The following is a 16,377-nucleotide window of genomic DNA, read 5'->3' as shown; positions in this document are numbered from 1 at the left end:
CTGGGGGTTAGGACCTGAATATACCTTTATTATTATTATTATTATTATTATTATTATTATTATATTTTTTATTATATTATGTTAGTCACCATACAGTACATCCCTGGGTTTTTATGTAAATTTCCATGATTCATTAGTTGCGTATAACACCCAGTGCTCCATGCAATACGTGCCGTCCTTAATACCCATCACCAGCCTATCCCATTCCCCCACTCCCCTCCCCTCTGAAGCCCTCAGTTTGTTTCTCAGAGTCCATAGTCTCTCATGCTTCATTCCCCCTTCTGATTACCCCCCGCTTTCTTTATCCCTTTCTTCTCCTACCGATCTTCCTAGTTCTTATGTTCCATAGATGAGAGAAACCATATGATAATTTGAACATATCTTCTTGGGGGATGAAATTCAGCCCATTACAATGGGTCTTGCTATCCACATGTAGCCCTCAGACCTCTATCTTGAGATTTCCATCTCAATATGGGACGCAGGAATGGGACATAGGACTGGTGCCTCTTGAATGGGCTTTGGTAAAGGTCTGGGATGGGGGTTCATCATAACAGGCAGTCCCTGGTCCGGGGTGCCTTTGAGGGGAGCATCAGGCATGGTGCCAGCGCTGCCCCGGAGTGGCTGTGGTGACAGTTAGCATGGGTCTGTCTGACCCGGGGAGCCCCTGTGCCATGCCCACCCACACCACATGGTCTGCTCTGCTTCAGGCCTGTGTTACTCATCCCAGCCTGACTCTTAGTCTTTAGTGTGTATCGTTGCAGCTCTGGTCCTCTGATTCTCAACTCTGGCTACACTGAGGAAGCCCTTGCAGATGTGGGGGTCCTTCCTAGTGGATCAGACTACCCCAGGTCTGAGTTGAGCAGATAGAACACAAAGAGAAAGGGGTTTGCCTCTCTTTGCTGGAAGGCTCGTTTCTTCTACGGTCCTCTCTGTCTGTGTCACCCCATTAAACCTCTCCTGCCCACAACAAAGAGTCCCTAAGCAGGCTTCTAACTTAATATTTCATGTCAGGTACTTAAAATCTATCATACAGGTTTTCTTAGTTTTATATTGAGGCTGTCACAAATAACCATAAATTTAGTAGCTTAAATAATACAAATTTTGAAACCCATATAACACTATATGTTAACTATGCTGGAATTAAAATTAAACACTTAACAAAACAAAATACAACATAAATTTTATTATCCTACAGTTCTCGCGGTCTGAAGTCTGGCCTGCTAGTGGCTCTGGGGGAGAAACTGTTTCCCTATCTTTTACAGCTTCTAGTAGCCCTGCCCCCCACTTCCATCTTCAAAGCCAGAAGTGTCAGGTGGCACTTTTCTCCCATCACACCCTCTGACTTCCTCTTCTGTCTTCTTCTTCCACATTTCAGGACCCTTGTGATTATGTTGGGCCCACCTGGATAATCCAGAGTACTCACCCTATTTAAAGCGTTGTGTAATGTACAGAATTATTGAAGCCAAGGTAACATGGTATGTCACCTATACTTAAATAATACAAATTTTTAAAAAAGAAAAAAGAGTCTTACCTGATTAGCAACCTTAATTCACAGGTTCCAGGGCATAGGGTATGGACATCTTTGTGCTGGGGGTTGGAGGGGACTTTCTTCTGCCTGCCACACAGACCTATGAGATGGTTGGGGAGATAGGCCTGGGGTAACCAGTTTAATCAAGATCGTATGGCCAGTGTGTGGCTGAGAACTCATGCCCAAGTTTTCTGCCTTTATAGCCTTCAGAAGGAGCGGAGCAGTGAGTTTCATGGAACACATTTCCCCTTTCTGTATAATCCGCAGTTGTATGGCTTCATGGTAACCCTGCTAATTGTCGTCTTTTACTCCTCAGGGTTCTGATTCTTTAGAAGATCAGCATTCATTCCTTTCCCTGCAGAGGAATCTTAAAAGAGCACCTTAGATTTTCTACCAACACTATCCTGTCCTAGGAGGTGGGCAAGAACCATTGCCAGAAGGACACTATGTGGAAGGTGCTGGTAGAACAGGTGAAATGGGGCCACCTTTTTCAGACCCGAAGTCATTTCCTTGGAGTCATTTTGGCAATTTAGACTACAGCCTTCGTTGTCGAGCGTTTTTTGTGTTTTATCCATTAGATGAGGCAAGACTGCTTTGACATATTCTCTTCCCGCAAAAGAAATCTTGGCATATGCCCTCTATAGTATTATTCTCTGGGTTTGATTAGCCAGGGACAAAGAGGCAATTGTGAGCGGCCTGTGTGTGAGCTGGCCTCTTTTTAGGTTGTGGGGAGGGAGAGGCGGGCTTCTCTTTCTCTCATTTGGCCCTTTCTTCGCTTTCAAAATGACCTGGTTTTCTTAATAAGCATCATTAGAAATACACTTTGTAAAAGAAAGAAGATTCCTGTAAGATCAGTTCAACATAAAGGAATTATCTCAACACTTAAACACTTACACATTGTAAATGATCATAGATGAATCTCTCAGTGGCTTCTTTCTCTAAAAGTTCAAACAGCTGGAGCTATAAATCAGGAATAGAAGATAAAAATGAAAAGGAAGATGAAAGCTACATCTATAAGATGTCAACTTACTGTTATTTCCTCAAGGGGGCTTTTTGTTTCATTGCAAAATCACATTGCTAAAACCTGACATGTTATCTTACATGAGGCCGTGTAAAACACGCATAGTGAGAGCGGATGGCCTGGCCTCACTTGTCCGTTCCTTAGTTTTAAGCCAGTATGATATCTTGTGCCATAAGACCGTAACCATATTTTTTTCCTAATAGGTAGAACTCAGCAATGTTTAAGACAGTGGATATGGAAAATCAGTAATGATTTCAGGTATGGGATATTCTTGATCATGGTGAATTCTGGAAGGAAAATTCACAGCAGGATTCTCCCCTTAGGCTGCCTGGGTCACTTACAACCCTTGGTCCTTCTCTTTGGAAGACACCTTTGGCCACATTGGACACTTCCAGGAGCGTCGATGGGGCCTCACCTTCATTTCCGCATTGAGTCTAGTACACTCTTAGGCTTCGTCGGCCCTTTATCTGGCAGGACGGGTGGAGGCGCACTCACCCGCTCAGTGAAATCATCTCGCGAGTAGTCAGGAGTCGAGGTGACGTAAGTGTCCTCAGTGACAAGACAGACGGTGGCCTTCTCGGCAGCCCCTGCAGCCCACAGGATGCCCGCCAGGGCGGCAGCCAGGCCCTGCTCCTGCTCCCGTTTGCTTATCGCACGTAAACTACAATGCAGGAGGTCGGGGAGGAAAACAGTGGTATGAACAGTCACCGAGCTGAACGCGAGGTACCTCCACCTTGAAGTCCTCTTCTGAACACCAGGAGGGTCTGTTTGGTTCCTTCTTCAACCTACCCCATGAGAATGTCACGGAGGGCCTGTCTTCACTCTGTCACAGGAACTGGCATCCTCACATATGATTTTTCTTGGTGATCTTAGCCAATGCCACCTTGTGAGTCATCACCCCTCTTGAGTTCCCACCTCCTGTCCTCTCTCCTGAACTCCGGCAGAGACCGATCCAAACTTTTTAACCCAATAACGAGCCCTTCGCGAGTGTGACCCCAAACAATCCTTGCAGTGTTATCTCCCGGTGTTATTTTGCAAACCCGCTGGCCCACATGGCCCAGTGCCCTGTACGTACTTTCTACATTCCACCTCCACGCCTTTGCTCATTCCCTGGTGCACCTTTAATGTGCTAGTCTTGTGTGTCCTGCCTGATCGTGTCTGTCCTATGCCTTTCTGGAGGCCACCTCATGTTACCTTCACTGACTTGTAGCTTACGCTCACCTGGCACTCACTGTCCCCAGGGTTGTTCTAAGCACTTCATACATGTCACCTCATTTCATACTCACTTCAACCTTGTGAAGTAGATACTACTGTTCCTGGCATTTTAGGGAGGAAGAAAGAAAGAGAGGTTGAGTAATTGGCCCCTGGTCATTCACCTTGAAGGTGGTAGAGCAGTGACCTGAAATCAGGCAGCATGGCTCCTGCCTCCCTGCTCTTCGCCATCATACTCTAGGGAGTCATCCCAGGCTGTCAGGATTTCCCAGGAAATGGGAGCCAGTCTTTATGGGGTAGACCTTTACGAGGCTGGTTTCCTAAATATTTAACACTGACAACTGTTGGGGAAACATATGATAGGGGTTCGTGAATGAGCTCAGCCATGATATCTATCATCCTTCTAGCCCTGTGGCGATACAGAAACGAGCAACAAGGAGTTTCATACTCCAAAACCCTAGTCTGAGGAGGTGGATGAGAATAAAACACAGTGCTCTGACAGTACAGAAGAAAGAGACAGGACTTGTGACCGAGAAGGTTCAGGAAGTCTTTGCGGAGCAGGTCTATGAGAGTGGTTCCTCATTACCACGTATTTAGTCTTTGCTACATGCCAGGTCCTGTGCTAAATGCTTCATGTGAGTAGCAAAATGTGTTTCATCTAGGTTCCCAGATGTCCCTTTTACTTAGTTGGTGGACACCTCCCCCAGCTGCTTTGGGGGACTGCTACTAGTGGCTCCTACTTTTCAACTTTCTTCGCAGAGTTGGAGCCACCTTGCCCGGGAGTGATTAAGAGTTATGTCTGCCTTTTGAGGGATGGCTCAAAGCCAATGGCTGACTGTGTAGGAAGCACAAAGGCCCCATTTCCTTCTTTGATGATGGGGCGACTGCGGTTGCAGAGCTCCCATGGGATCAGACTGAGGCTGGATATCGCTGGAGACCACGTTCTTCCACTTCTCCTTCCCTATTCTGCTTCCCTTGCTCCCACAGGTTCCTCCTGAGGGCTGAAGGGGAGCGAGTCTTGCCACCCAACATATATGTCTTTGGCATGCTGATTATTTTAAGCTGATTATTTAAAAAAAAAAAAAACAACTACAGACTCAAGAGAAGTTCTGAAAACTCAGAAGCTAGCCTTTTGTATAAGACATTTTAAGGGAAATCTCCATTTGTAAGATTATCTCCCTCACTGGAGGAGGGGGATAGCTCTAAATCTCTAGAAACTCCTCTTTCAGTAGAGAATGCACCGATGTAAATCTACATAGCAACCTGACCCTTGTTTACTGTGCTTTTCCTGGTAACCTCCCATAACGGACTCTCCACCCCCAACGTCGTCTTTGGTCTTTAGCTAGAGATGGTATTTAAGGTGATGCCTTTGGCTATTCTGGGGAGTTACTCAATTTTCCTGGGTCTCTCCCGTGTATACAGGATATATACATGTTATTAAACTTGTGTTTGTTTTTCTCCTGTTAATCTGTCTTATGCCAGGTTAATTATTAGACCAGCCAAAGAAGCTAGAAGGGTAAAAGAATTTTTTTTCCTCTCCAACAGGGCATTTCCTTCATAAATCACTTGTAGAAGAATTCCCACCTCTGGCTCTGCTTCTCAGGAAACTGGCAATTCATGATCTTAGAATGAATTATACATTTAGTTCTGGTTTTGAGGGATGGCTTATCCTGCTGAGGGCAGATATATACCTTTTACTTGTTTATTCTTATACCAAGCATAGAGCTTTGTACATGATAGGGGTTTGTTGACTTCTAAGCAAAGTCATTTGAACTGATTTTTGTAAAGAGGGAACTACCAAACACTGTACTTTATCAGCCTGGTTGAATAGGAAAATTAATCCTTCATTTATCAAGGGTTTTTTTTTTTTTTCAAAGCAGCCCTTTTGTTCCTCCTTGAAACTGTTAGTTTGGGGCTTCCCTTCAAATATTGTCAAGTAGGCCCACCTGAGACCAGGTACATCATTTTACCTGACAGGATGGTCTGCAGTGGAACATAAAAACCGTCAGCGTTATTCCTGCAACCATTGAGAGTGGCTCCAGGAGAGTCCTCCCCAGCCACAAAATCCAGTCCCTCCGGGAGAACCAGAGCCATTTTGGTCTCGTGAGGCAAGGCCCCTTCCCGAGGCCACCCAGGAGATTTTCCATAGCGACTATTTGGCACATAAAGGTTTTCATGAAATGGGTAATTCTCTCAAGTAGTTCTAGGCCTCTTACCTGTGAAAGTTACAGTCTTTTCCCTTCCTTGTAAACAGCAAGTATTTGATGATGGATCCTTGTACAGCCATCTGAATGCTTCGGGCACCGCCCTGAAATGGGAAGAGGAATAGTGAGGCATGTGAAGGCTGGGAACAGGGCTTTACAACAGTACTGGAACCTCCTGGGGCCAACAGGACAAAGGAGAACTCTTGGAAATGGGTGCTGTCTATTCTGTGCAGCCCTTTCCCTCCTGGTATATGGCATCCCTCAGCTTAGCAAAGAGACAGTGTAGTATGTATGTGGGCTGTGGTCAAATGTCATGGCTGGGCCAGAATCTGCAATGACCACCTTCTTTGTGGAGCCCTGTAGACTGGCGCCTGGGGACATGTGTCCTCCTCCACCACGCTCCTGCTTCCTGTCCAGCTTTCAGATATAGAGGATGTAAGGAACTTGTTGGCTAGTCCTTGAAATTCTGTATGACTGGTAATTGATGTCATGAACTACTGAGATTTTAAACAAGCCAGAAAGAAGCTCCTGGATCTCCTCCTGCCCTCACATCCTCAGGGATACTTAGAACTTAAGAAAGAAGAGCCAGTAAAACTAGAACTGGGGAGGGCAGAGTGTATGGGGGGGGTGGGTGGAGGGAAGGAGGTTGAGACTTTGCCACAATCCTGACAGTGAGTTATAATTTTAAACAGCCTCTTATCATTTAAGGTTAAATTTTAAATTGCATGAAATATGCTTCTACAAATGGTTATAAATGAAAACATACATTCTTATGGATGAGAATGGAAGGACATATGGATAGGGAATATGGGATTAGGATATTTACAATTTTTTGCCTACATTACCTTTCCTACTTCCAAAGCAAAAGCCAGGTCAGAAAAAGGATCATGAAACCTGAAATAGGCCTTTTTCCAGTCGTAGCTGAAGACATGAATGGCATTTCCAAAGAGGCTTTGCCGTAACTTCTGAGAAGAGGGGAAATAAAGGATTCAAATGAAGATAATTCTTCTTAGACACATTGTTCATCAAACAGCCTTAAGTAAGGGGGTCTTGTGGAGGGAGGCCTGTCCCCTTCCACCATTCTGGTTTACATTTTACCTTATTCCCCTATTTTAACTGTAGAGTCTTGTGCAAAAGAGTCACACCAGGTTCACGTCGACTCTTTTTTTAAATATTCTAAATATTTGAGAGAGGAGAGAGAACAAGCAGGGGGAGGAGCAGAGGGAAAGGGAAAAGCAGACTCCATGCTGGGTGGGGAGCCCGATGTGGGACTCGATGCCAGGACCTTGAGATCGTGACCTGAGCTGAAGTCGGATGCTTAACCGACTGAGCCACCCAGGCGTCCTTAGACTATTTCATCCTAGAGGCTCAGTGTGTCAACTTTGCACCCTGTTGTCCCCATCTGATGTTTGTCCCTTGTGTCTGTCTCACCTTCCACTGCCAGCCATCTCTCCTTTACACCTTACAGTCCACCCCGGGCTGCTGCTCTGCCTCTATGCCTCTTGTCACTATCTATATCCATGACTCTGCAGCCCCTACCTCTCCCATCTTTGAGTCTTTCTCTCTTGCTCTAGGAACAGGAAACAGAGGACTCTGCATTTCTAGCTTGAGTACAATACTGATTTCAATGATACTAAACAAGCATTCTCTGTTCTCTTGCCCCAGAATCTTTAAGGTTTTCCTGGATACTCTGTAGCATGTTGAGATTGGAGAGGGTCTTCTAGAGCTTCCCAGAAAAAATAAGCCTTTATAAACCAAACACATGGAAAAAAAAAAAAAAAGGAATGCATTCATAATCACGGACATATTCCTTGGTTAGCATGTGCTCGGTCCTATGTAGGATATAGATATGTAAAAAGTCTAATACCCCACAACTATGTGCAAGATAGAATGTGTGAAGTTCTGTAAGTACAAAGTAGCTTGAGAGAACAGAGGAAGGAGAACTTTTGACTTAAACACTCAAAAAGGCTTCCTGGAAGAGGTGGCATTTGAACTAGGCTGGCAAATGGTATCTAGGATTTATTGGGCATTTTCTATGCTCCAGGCACTGGCCTAAGTGCTTTATGGTCGTTATGTTAATTTAATTCTTTGAGGTAGGTACTCTTATTATCCCCCTTTCACCGAGAGGTATTTGACTAAGTCACCAGCTGGTAGAAACAGCTGGGCTTTACGTCCATTCCAACCTCACTGCTCTGCCTCCCCTGTTTTAAGTAGGTGTCATCCTATGATTGCTATCCTTTTTGCATGCCAATCATTATTGAATTTATATTTTTCATTAGCTTGAGCTACTCTTTTATAACTTAGAAAATATCTATTTAATAAGGACACTTCATATCACGTCTTTAAGTGGGAGTCAAAATCACTTGCCATATGGAAAAAAAATAATGGACATAAAACAGTGTTATTGACTTATGCTAGAAACTGTTGCATGCAAAAGCTCTGCCTGAGCTCACATTCTTTTTAATTAAAAGAGGAAATAGCAAGTGTTGAAGAGGTGTCAACGTGTGTACCCCTTACAGCGTCTTTCTCTGGGCTGTGCTGGAGTGAAAAAGGAGCTAACCTGTCCACGAGGTGACCCAGTCTATTTAATATGTTACCTAATGACGTAGCCCTAAAAGCACACATATCCCACACTTTGGGACAGACCAGACAATGCCCTATTGCCTATAATGGAGGGGAGGCTAGACAGAGAGCTGCAAACACACGCATGCACACACAGAGTACCCAGAGCATCCAGGGACAGGGAGTGGTTCAGTGGAACCGGGAGACTCTGTGGTATGCGCATGTGTGTGCAGGTATGTGTGTGTTCCAGAACCTTGGGGCAGGAAGTCTGTGGAAGTTGAGACTGGAAAGTACCTCGGGGCTGACCTTGGAAGCCTTGAATACCACATTCACGCATTCAAAGCCAGCTGAAGGGTGTGGACAAAAGGAACATGCAGCCATTAGATCCGGAGCCTAACGGTTTCTAAGAAGTACAGATGCAGAGAAGTCTGCATCTGGAATGGTCTTCCCTTGCCGGACCAGGGTCCAGTTCTGGGGCTGGAGTCTATTCCTGGCCATCTCTGCTCCCGCCGTCAAAATAAAAGATTGCCTCTACAAAGGAATAGAGGCAGGTGCAGCCCAGCGTGAGCAAGGGCCCAGGAGTGCACTTGAAGAAAAATAATTTGTTTGGTGTCTCAGGGCAACAGCAAGTCAAGGAGAGGGGGCTGAAGGGCATAGAAACTGCTCTTGGAAGACACAGACTGGGTGTGTCCCATGGCCAATGAGCCACCAACCCAGGACATCCCCAGGAGAGGACTGAAAATGATCCAAGTGTTTCCCTGACATCAGGGTAGCACAACACAGAAGAAGGACGGAGCCCTTTCTGCTCCAGGCTTGAGAAGCCCAGTTTTGCCCCGCGCTGACCACGTGTACTTGGACAGACTGCCCTTCCTTGCTAAGATTTTATTTGCTTATCCTGAAATGTAAATAACTCTTGCTCGGTCCACGTCGTGGCTATTATCGAAAGGAAAGACGTATGGACAAGGGCCTTAGGAACCACTGTGAGCGCTGAGTAAATGCAGGGTGTTCCTACCCTTGTGCACACACAGCCTGTCTCCGCGGACCGCTACAGGGAAGAAAGTCCCCCCACGATGAGAAAAGAGGAGAGGCTGGCAGGAGGAGGGGAGGGAAAGCCGTGGCTAAATGTGAGAGATTAAGACTGTTGACACTAAGAAGTCTTAGAATTCAAATTCAATTACTAAACCTCTGCAAGCCAAACCAAACCCTTGTTTCTGTCACTTCCACCTTAGGGAGCGTCCCTGTCCAGATACACCCGGGGCAGGCCTCGAACAGGAGCTGCAGGCCGCTCAGGCCACCCGTCCGCATGACAGTAAAGGTGACTCATCTTACCTATACAGCATTTCCTTCCATATCAAATATAACTTATCACAAGATTAGCCTGGTATATTCAATGATAGGCATCTGTCATCGTGCTGCCTGGTAATTAGACACAAATGGTAAGTGGTCCTAATAAATGACTCTAATGATCATTATTATTTAACACAATCAGGCACAGTTTATAGTTTTTCTCTTTTCACTTTGTTAGTTTTCAAGGATTGGTAATGAATACATCTCTTTCCTGATTGCTACGATGATAATGATGATGATCATTAGCTCACACGCACACAGACACACACATGCGCTCACACTCACGTGCACACTCACACACACACACATGTTCACACACTCACACAGAAGAACACGGAGGTCCTGGATCATTCTTCCAGACACATGCAGTTTCCTTGCCCTGACTGCCTTGTGTCTGGTCCCTGGGCTTAGGTTATCCCTGTGACCACCTTGCCTGTCCAATTGGGAGCATCTCCACACTTGCCCCCACCCCCAACATGAGGCAGAATAACTCTTTTTGAAGCTTCTTCTCTAAATCTTTTCTTGCCTTAGAAATTACCAGCTCATCATGGAATCAGAGATTTTAGAATTAGTGAGTCCTAAGAAACATTTTTCTCCTAGCCTGTCAACTAGAGTGGTAGACTCTTGGCTTGATCACGTTCACCACGATTCCTCAGCATCTGGTGCAGAGAGCGGTACAGAACAGGTTTGCAATAATCATTTGCTGAATTAAAAAAAAAAAATCTAATTTGGCCCTTTCATTTTACAATTAAAAGAGTTGGGGTGCAGAGCAGTTACGTGTATGCCCAAGGTCAGGTATTTTGTAAATGGCAGCTCCAGGACCCCAATGCAAGTACCAGTAAGAGTCCCAGCAGGAAACAGATGGCGCGCTTAAGTCAGGATAACTAACTTGAGGAAAGTTTTAAGACAGGGACTATCTACAAAGATATGGGCTGCATGTGGGGCAACCACAGTGGCTAATGCAGACTAATGCAGCTAGCAACACTATCTCCCCTAGACCTGAATGGTAGAAGAGGGGAGAGTGACCTGAACCAGGAAGGAGAAAGTCCCGGGGAGAGAACTGCTGGAAGAGAAGAGGGATTCAGCTGGCTACACAGAGCCTGACTTCTCTCCCTTTCCTGCCTCCAGGCTCCCTCTGGGGCTAATAGGAAGCCAGAGGAGGAGGGAGCCTGTTGATGGAGTCCCTCCAGGTCAGTTTTGGGAGAAAGCAGGGTGGAGAAGAGTAGAGAGCGCATCTGAGGGGCACATGGATGATGCTCGCTGCCCCATACTGAGATGCCTCTCTGGGGAATTGACCAGAACAGTGAATTAATTAGGCAGACATCCACTAAGGTCCATCTATTGAGCAGACCTTATGCTGGGGCACCGGGCTGTGCTTCCCACTTCCAAAAAGCCACCCCCTTGCCTGTTGCCCTCCACGGAAGCTTCATTCATCTGGGGCTCTGCCAGAATATTTTGATCTCCCAGTGTTACATTTTTAATATGATCCTGCTGGGTGGTATTGCAAACACACCAGGGGCTGGTTTATTGGCTGCTGATCAAAGAGGCTACAGGAGTGTGTTCCAGGCTGGGTTCTGGAGAAGGGCCTGGTTGTGGAGGAGGATGGGAAAGTGCCCTGGAGGGAGGCAGGCAGTTTTGGGGGGGAGGGGCGGAGAGGTGCCGGCGGAAGAGCACAGAGAGGGATGTTCACCTTCTCTACAATCTGACGTGGGCCTGCAGCCTTGACCATCAGTCATTATACCTCATGCGCTGTAAGATGTTCGGTTGGGGGAAGGAAGAAGGCTGTCGTAGTGGAAATGGTCAACAAAAGTTGAGAAACAGGAGTGCTGGGGAGAGAGAAGGTTCACCCCCTCCTTTCTCAGCGGATTCCCAGCAAAGAGTGCGTGCCAAAGTCAGGAAATCCCAGGCATCACAACCCCAAATGGAGGAGGGAAAAGAGAATGGCAGAATGACAACAAAAGGCGCTCTCAAGTGAGTATTAGGATTCAATAGCTCTGATAATTTGCCAGGTGGCTACACTGCCGAAATGTCGATTAGAATTGGTCAAGCTTCCAAACCACCTCCCTGGCACACACGTATTCAGAATCCCAAGGCTCAGCATCTCGAAATCCCAGGGTGTGTTTAATTAATGCTATTGCTATTTAAAGGACACACTATCATCTGGCCCACGTAATGGGAATAAGTCCAAATTCATTTTTTTTTCCAAGAAAAAAATCAATTATCTCCACTTCTGGGACTTCCTTAATACTCCATCAACTCCTGTTCAGGCTAGAGTGGTCTGATTCTTTTGTCCCGCAGGCTTTTCCAAAGGGAGAGAATTACCTTGGAAAAGTCATGGGGGAGGTCTGCAATCACACCACATTTGTGTTTATAGATAAGTGGGGGAATTCAGACCCAGGCTCTCTTGCTTCCACAATATAAAGAGAGACTAGAAGACTTTGGAAACATCTGCGAATGCTTTTTTTTTTTCTTCTGTTTTTAAAATTTCTGTGTGTTTTTAAAAATAGATTGCACATTCACATGGTTCCAAATCCAGAGAGTACAAAAAGGTACGCTCAGAGAAGACTCCCTCCCACCTGTGTCTCCTACCCCACTCTTTCCCTCCACTGCTACATTCTGTGAAGGCTTCTGGAATTTCTGTAAGCATATAAGGGCACATACTGATATAGATCCACGGTCTTTCTCTTTTTTCATAGAAAAGGTAGTCTAATTTCCAGATAGGAATAAATTCTAAAATGACGGTCTCCATAGAATTTCATTACAGAGCTGGGAATACATTCTTATTAAAGATGGTTTGTAAAAACATATCTTGTCCAGTAAAATACAGGCAGTTGCTCTAACTTCCGGTTCTGTGGCACAGCATCGGCAGAATAATCACGGAGGCTGGAGACTCGAACAGGATCCCCCATTCATTGCCTGTCTTCATTCCCTGAAAGGGGAGCCATTAACTAGATCCATAAGACACGAGTTAGGGCACCATCCAGGGGCTGTGAGGGCCCTGAGCAAGGGCAGCGTCTCAGCAGAGCCCTGCTGACCTATCTTCTGGTGACATCTGGCCTTTGAGCAACAGAGGGAAGGTGGATGGAGGCAGAAGGATTTGTGATAATGAGAAAGAGCGGTGGGCCTCCCAGGCCATTGGTACTGCAAATATGACAGGAAAGAGAGTTGCTCTATGAAGCTGGTGAGGACATTCGTGATAAAAAAGAACGTGGGGGCTTGGTCCCTATTCGTGCTGATGTCCCATGTGAGGACCTCGACAGCTGGGCCTTCGGGACCGTGGCCAAGGCATTGGCTCCAGCCCTGGCCTGTTTGACCCAATGAGATGCTGCTAGTTCACCTCCTGGCTGGGTCTCTGCTTCAGCCCTATTCTCAACCCCGCAATCAAGTTTGGAATGGAGCAAATGGTCCCCGGGACCAGGAGTTTCCAGAGCCACTGGAATCCTCAGTGTCGGGTTCTTTTCAAATCTGTTTGTTGGTTGGCAGCCCCAGAAAACATTTCCTGAGATCAGCTTCTTGCCCAAGGACCAGGCCTGGCAACAGTGCCCCGCCTCCCCCCTCCTGCCCGCACACGGACAGGGCCCTTCCTCTCACAGCCGCATGGCTTTCTGCGCTGTTGTTGGCAGCACTCGTCACCTGCCCTATCTTACCTTGTCGAGTGATTAATTTGAGTTTAACTCCCTCACTCCCTCAGAGTTAATTGGCAGACCAAGGAAGTGAATAGAGAGATTCTCTGAGTTTGGGAGGAAAAGACTGTAACATTACCGGCGTCCTTGAAAAATACCATAAATAAGTCATTTTAATTATATTCTCCTTTTACCAATAACAACCATCTGTAGTCTTATCTTCAATAATACTCTCACGTGACAGCAGATAAGATTCCCCAGCCTTGTTGTTTGGGGAAGATTACGTTTCCTTTCATGTTTAATTGACAAGCTATACTTACCGTGGCCATTGCTAGGGAGATAGGAAAGCCGCCTGATTTTGAAGAGATGATAGAGGGTTTGGGGATAGAACAAAGGCTACTTGATGGCAAATGTCCTTGTCCTTTGGGCTGACGTATTCCCATTCCATCTTCTGTTTCATCAGCAGGTATATGGTTGCCTTCATGATTCTGTGTAAAATGCCACCACCAAAAAACAAAGTAAACAGAGCTGGTGATGACCTGGTTTCCCCCTTTTCTCTCCTTCTCTCTGAAATAGCAGTGTTCAGAAAATATTGCCTCCCTTTTACAGACATCTGAAAATTGTGATAAATAGCGATAAAAGAGGCAGAAAAATCCCAGGGTCTGTGTCAAAGGGGTTTCTCCTAAGTTTTATGTGACTGGGAGAGGTTAAATGTAACTATGGAAACATAATTAATGCTATCAAGACCTTGACTTGAAATTATGTTTAGAGAAGAATGTAAATGTCACTGTCTCTTGTTTTGACAAGACAACATTTTATAAACAATCAATGAATCTTTCCAGTCTATATGAGGTATTCCTCCCTGTGTTGTTAACTGGCCAATGAATGAAGTCAGGTTACCTCCTTTTAAATCTCTCAGATTCCTTCTTCCTAATAAGTGAGCTGTAATAATTTTTTTCTTTAAAAAATCCATCCCCTACCTTTAAGAAAAAAAAAATCTATTTTTACTTTGTTTGACTGATTCTTATGGCATTTAAATATGTTAGCATCAAGTCTTCTTCCAATTTACTTAACTTCTGTACTGATGTCATGAAACAAATCTGCCCTATCGGTAGCCGAAACATGAAGGAAACTGCCTTCTTAGTTTTCTGGATTCCTAGAGGCTAAGATGCTTTCTTATCTCAGAAACACAGCATCCAAATTGCAGACTACTGTTGGGATATGATGCATTCCGTAAGTCAAATGGAAAATCTTTACATTTGTAGCGATGGGTTTCCCTCACCTTGTATAAAGCGTAACTTGACACTTCTTTTTTTTCCTTTCAAAGATTGTTTTATCTTTTGAATATTCTGTTCTCCCAAATGGTAGCTATTTCCACTTAATACTTCCAGGACTAAAATGGAAGCATTATCTCCCTGATTCCAATTTAGACTGTGGTTACGAAAGTTTTAGCACAAATAAGGCTTTTGATGTCAGGTTACTTGGAGGAAGATGCTTTAGCGTTACAGTTAAAATATTAATAATTCAGTTGTTTGATCATATCATATATTAGTGCCAGGAAAATCACCTTCATATGTTGTGCTGTGTTTGTTCAGAGATTGAATTAATATCCGCAATACCAAGTTCATTACCTTGTAACCTTTTCAGGTTACAGAAGATAAAACACATCTTTCATCTTATATCGTATAACAGATTTTAAAATACCTAGTAACACCTGAATTCAGTCACCTTTGCCTTATTTGAAAATGATGAAGGAAAACAGGTTTTCCGAAGCTGAATAAAGATGATAGCTACTTTCAAAATTACTTTTCTTCAGGAACGCTGAAGCACTTGGATGTCAGAATCTAGTGTTATTTCACAAGTGTAAGAACTCTAGATTCTAATATTACTTTTTTCTAAAATAATAACCATATGGTGCTCTTAATGATGAAAAGTACTTAAAAGTAGGAAGAGATTTTTATGGAAAAAGAAAGCACAAGAAAATATTTCAACGGGCTTTCTAGTTTTCTGTGTTCACACGTTAAATGCCGGGTGCCTGAGTGACGTTATGTGCGTAGAATAAGTGCGGATTATGCCGTTAATGTGATTGCTTGAAGAAGCAGCTGGAGGAAAACACATTGGCTTTGGGAAAAGTAATTACCTGAAGAGTGGTATTATTGGTTCCCAACCTAGAAATGAAAGAGAAAACATCAAGTAAAAGACTCACTCTATTCAACCCTCAAACCTTCTCAAACCCAACCTTGCTAGGGAAGTCTCTCTCCACAAATGGTTATACCGGAAGCATCTTAAATGTAAACCTATAATGGACACTTCTCATGTAGCGAGCGTAAAAGCTGATTATTTCAACACCTGAAATCCCTCTGGTTCTAGAGAAATGAGAAAACAAGAACATCTTACCTGTGACAACTAAAGATTTGCCGCCATTTGTCAAGAAATGAAATTTTCCTGGTTATCTCCTCCAAATCCAGCTCCCGGGAGCACTGTTCCTGGTCTGAGACTTGCATAGTCCTTTGGAGGAACGTGGGGAACTGAAGAAGGGAGTTGTTAGGTTGGGAGAGAGAGGACTGGCCGTGGGGCAGTGAGACACTGGCCAGCTGGAGTGCCGCCCCGACTTTTGACCAGCGAGGAGATGACACCACACGGTCGCTTCTCTGGGCTCTCTGTAAGCCCCGCTATCAGATCATGATTCAACTTTCATTAGAGCTGGAATACTTTCTGTATTGTTGTGCCCTGTATACACGCCATGAATGTTGAATCTAAGACGCGGATTTATAAACAAAAGGATTGCAATTACTCCTCTGTATCAAAGCAATTGGGATAATGTAATTGACGAAGGATACCGTCCTGGTGGAACATGATAGTACTTTCAGCTGCCATGCT

At 44.8% G+C, this 16,377-nt stretch overlaps 1 protein-coding gene across 1 annotated transcript in view; it reads right to left on the bottom strand.

Moving 5' to 3' along the window:
- MINDY4B (MINDY family member 4B) overlaps positions 1-16,001 on the bottom strand; it is a 33,876-nt gene extending 17,875 nt beyond the window's left edge. Inside the window, exons 1-7 of the mRNA XM_044383562.2 lie at positions 15,895-16,001; positions 15,638-15,665; positions 13,818-13,985; positions 6,811-6,930; positions 5,978-6,069; positions 3,045-3,210; positions 2,423-2,488 (exon numbers count right to left, since the gene is read on the bottom strand). Of these exons, the coding sequence (XP_044239497.2) occupies positions 2,423-2,488; positions 3,045-3,210; positions 5,978-6,069; positions 6,811-6,930; positions 13,818-13,985; positions 15,638-15,665; positions 15,895-16,001 (747 nt within the window). The remainder of the gene's footprint in view (positions 1-2,422; positions 2,489-3,044; positions 3,211-5,977; positions 6,070-6,810; positions 6,931-13,817; positions 13,986-15,637; positions 15,666-15,894) is intronic.
- Between the last annotated feature and the right edge of the window lie 376 nt (positions 16,002-16,377).

The sequence above is a fragment of the Ursus arctos genome, unplaced genomic scaffold (assembly GCF_023065955.2).
Source record: "Ursus arctos isolate Adak ecotype North America unplaced genomic scaffold, UrsArc2.0 scaffold_20, whole genome shotgun sequence".
NCBI lineage: Eukaryota > Metazoa > Chordata > Mammalia > Carnivora > Ursidae > Ursus > Ursus arctos.
Note: the sequence above shows the minus strand (reverse complement) of the source record. Positions and strands in the feature narration are given on the sequence as shown.